The following is a 3,446-nucleotide window of genomic DNA, read 5'->3' on the forward strand; positions in this document are numbered from 1 at the left end:
GTTTTGTAAATATTATTTTTGGCTCAGTGATTTAGTGAAGTGTTGGAAAAAATCCTATTGGGTCGTAGGTCGTGGTTTTTTCACCTTTTGAGCCAGATATTTTCCACGTAAAAATACTTGTGTTCTTTACTTTTCGCATTTATTATTCCGCTACAGTAGTATAAGGAACACGTAGAAGAACCAGGTCATTCTATAATCTGTGCACGCGAAAAATTGGACACCACACCAATCACTCTCTCTTATATGGTATTGAAGTACAAAATAACAATCTCCGTATATGAAACTTCAGTTTGTTGAAGATGAATTTGATAAGGATTCATGGCGGAGACTACCCGAAGATTCCAATCTGCAAGGAAAAATTATTTTTGAAGTTTTTTCCTTCCCCAAGTATAGAGTTTTGAAAAAAATAAGATTTTAATCGTGGAATTCCCTTTCCAAGCCCTAACATCTTTTATAGTGAAATAAATGTGTTTCTTGATTTTTATCTCCCTTTCTATTTCTCTCTATTTCCGTTTCTCTTTTCTCTGGGCATCTTCTTGGAAATTAAACTTGGATCACTAGGGTGAGCTTTCATTGTTGTTATTAGGAGTTGTCCCGATTTTCTTATCATATTTGAATTTTTCTTTTACTTAAAGGAGGAAAATATAGATCTTTGTCATATTTGACTAATCTCTTTCTAGGAGGAAAAGATTTTGGACTTCTATGAAGACATTTTCTCACAAAAAAAATAATAGCATCTACAATATAGTCTTTAAGAGAGTCTTGTCTAGGGGCAAAATTTATTCTCTCATTAATTTTTTCTCTCTTTTATATTATACTAGTAGATTTATGTAGGTCAACTGTCCAAAACTATAGTACCTCCGTTCCAGTTTATGTGAACCTATTTCCTTTTTGGTCCATTCCAAAAAGAATGATTCCTTTCTAAATTTGGAAATAATTTTGCTTAAACTTATAATTCTATCCTTAAGAGAAGCTTTTATAACCACACAAATACTATGTGTGCCCCTTTTTGAATTGTTTAGAACCACAAATTCCAAAAATCTTTATTTTTTCTTAAACTCCGTGTCCAGTCAAACAAGTTCACGTCAATTGGAACGGATTGAGCATTATAATATAATATGCCTTTTTACTATAATTTTTTTTGTTGTATGATTTATCATCGCTCAATGTTTGTTTGTTAGTTCCGATTGATGTCTTGTTATTTTCGATCCCAATAGGTGTTGCCTATATGAACTTCATATTTACACGTCTATTTGTCCTTTTTCATTTCTTGGATCTGGTAAAAATATAATGGATATACTTTCTTGCACTCGTATGGAGATTTGGGGGTGAGAGGTAGAATGAAAGAGAAGAAGATGGAAGAAGTGGATAGCCATAGAAATATTTGACCAAGCTAAAATTCGCTAGCTTTGATATCATGGTAGATTTCAAACTCTACCTCTGGTTTGAGAGAGTTCTTCTAAGCTAAAAAGATAAGATATGAGAAAAAATTGTATTGATTTAAAACAGTAAAATTAAGTGATACACTAGTGTTATGCTTAGTAATCCACCTATCCAATTTTCTCCCCGCAAATTACAAAATATATGTACAAATGGAACTAAACTAGTGATGATAAGGAGAAGTTGCTTGAATTCTATTTTTTCTCTTCTGCAGAAACCTTTGTAGAGATCTCTTCATGGAAATATTAGTAGCTGGAGATTGTAAAAATGGTGACGAAGGCTCTGAAATTGGTGATGATGACTCTGAAATTGATGACCGAATTTTTGTTTTCTCCTCCATTTCTCTACTTGCGAGATATATTATTGCTTTAGCCTGCATTTGAATAAACGAAAACAAATAAATTACTAGGATTTATTAACAAACAACTCATTTGTTACAAAGAAATGTGCTGAATATCTCTTTTAATTTCCTCTAAGAATTGGGGTAAGACTACATAATATAAAGGAATACAGAAAAATGATAATAAATCCAATAAGTATGACAAAAATAACACTTAATTTCTTTGGATTTATGAAATAGTATTAATCTCTTATCTTAATTTTGAACAAACACGTTTAATGAAAGTATGATTCTTTTTACGGTCTCAATTTCTTTGGATCAAAATATAGAATTAGATCCTTTAGTATTTAATGAATAATAAAAACATAGTATAGTAGGAGTAGTATCTTTTTAAACCAAATACTTCCAGTTTTTTGTTAACTCTTGACCACCTACCCCTGCCCAAAGGGGGGGGGGGGAGTGGGCAGGACACCATCTCTTTCCTTTATTGGATTCGAATGATTTATGAGAATTTTCATGAAATTTCATTTCAGTATTCTTTAACAAATGAGACCACCTTCCATGAAAATAATACTTATAAAACGACAAAAATTGTACAAATATTACAATTCCAATTCAGCCGACACGGTAAGATGATTTCCTTCATTTAACAACACATGCAAAGTCATGATAGATTGACCAAAGGGTGCACAAAGGGTCCATACAATTAACTTCTTTCTACCCGGAAAAAATAGAAGAAGAAATATAAAGAAATTAAAAAGAGAAAAAATTGCAAATACAGTACATACCTGAAACTCAGTAGCATCAGAAACCACAAGTTTTCCATTGTAAAATATGGTTAGCTGTTGTTGCTTCTCTTCTGTGCTTTCTTTTTCCTCCCTATCCCTATATATAGAAGAAAAAAATGAAAGAAAAGCAAATATTCAATACATTATGCATATTGGAATTTACAAGGAGACAAGATTAGTAGTATCTCTATGCCTTTGTCTTGCTATTCAAGAAGGGAAAAGACTTAAAAACTTATAAAACCTCAAACATGAGAGAGAGAGAGAGAGAGAAAGAGACTTACATTGAGAAGTAGGGGGTAGTGCAATTCTTAGGAGAAAAGGAAAAAGAAGGAGGCATAAGCCTGAGCTCCAAGTTACAGTTTCTTCTCATCTTCTTTTAACTTCAGCCACAAACTCTACTGATCAAAGCTAGCTGCGAATGAATGGAGCTTTTCTTTTATGTATAGAGAGAGAGAGAGAGAGAGAGAGAGAGAGAGAGAGAGAGAGAGAGAGAGAGAGAGAGAGAGTGAGAAGAGGGAGATAAGGAATCAAGAAATATAGAGTATTAGTGAATAAAGATATTGAAGTTGGAAAAGTTGTGATATTACAGTAGAGAATTAATGAAGAAGAAAGGGAAATTTGAATGAATATATATACAAGTTGGTTTTCTTGGATAGTGGGAGTTTGGGGGGGGGGGGGGTGTCCACTTAGGGTATTAGAAAAAGTAAAAGCAACGTTTTTAATACAGTTGATAAAAATAGACGTTTTGAACACGAAACGGACACTTCGTTAAAGAAGGTGTAAAGGGACATATGTCTAGAAAGATGGCGTTCCCCACAAACACAAATTAAACAGCTGCGCTATGCTAACTAAAGCACGTGATAAATGAAGATTTTCCT

At 32.9% G+C, this 3,446-nt stretch overlaps 1 protein-coding gene across 1 annotated transcript; it reads right to left on the reverse strand.

Moving 5' to 3' along the window:
• Positions 1-1,480: 1,480 nt before the first annotated feature.
• Positions 1,481-3,188, reverse strand: LOC104114038 (protein TIFY 5A-like). The gene is made up of 3 exons (XM_009624381.4): positions 2,850-3,188; positions 2,569-2,665; positions 1,481-1,813 (listed from the first exon to the last, which is right to left on the reverse strand). The coding sequence occupies exons 1-3, from the start codon at positions 2,936-2,938 to the stop codon at positions 1,604-1,606; spliced, it is 396 nt and encodes a 131-aa protein (XP_009622676.1). The 5' UTR covers positions 2,939-3,188; the 3' UTR covers positions 1,481-1,603.
• Positions 3,189-3,446: the final 258 nt, after the last annotated feature.

This window comes from Nicotiana tomentosiformis, chromosome 12 (assembly GCF_000390325.3).
Source record: "Nicotiana tomentosiformis chromosome 12, ASM39032v3, whole genome shotgun sequence".
Taxonomy (NCBI): domain Eukaryota; kingdom Viridiplantae; phylum Streptophyta; class Magnoliopsida; order Solanales; family Solanaceae; genus Nicotiana; species Nicotiana tomentosiformis.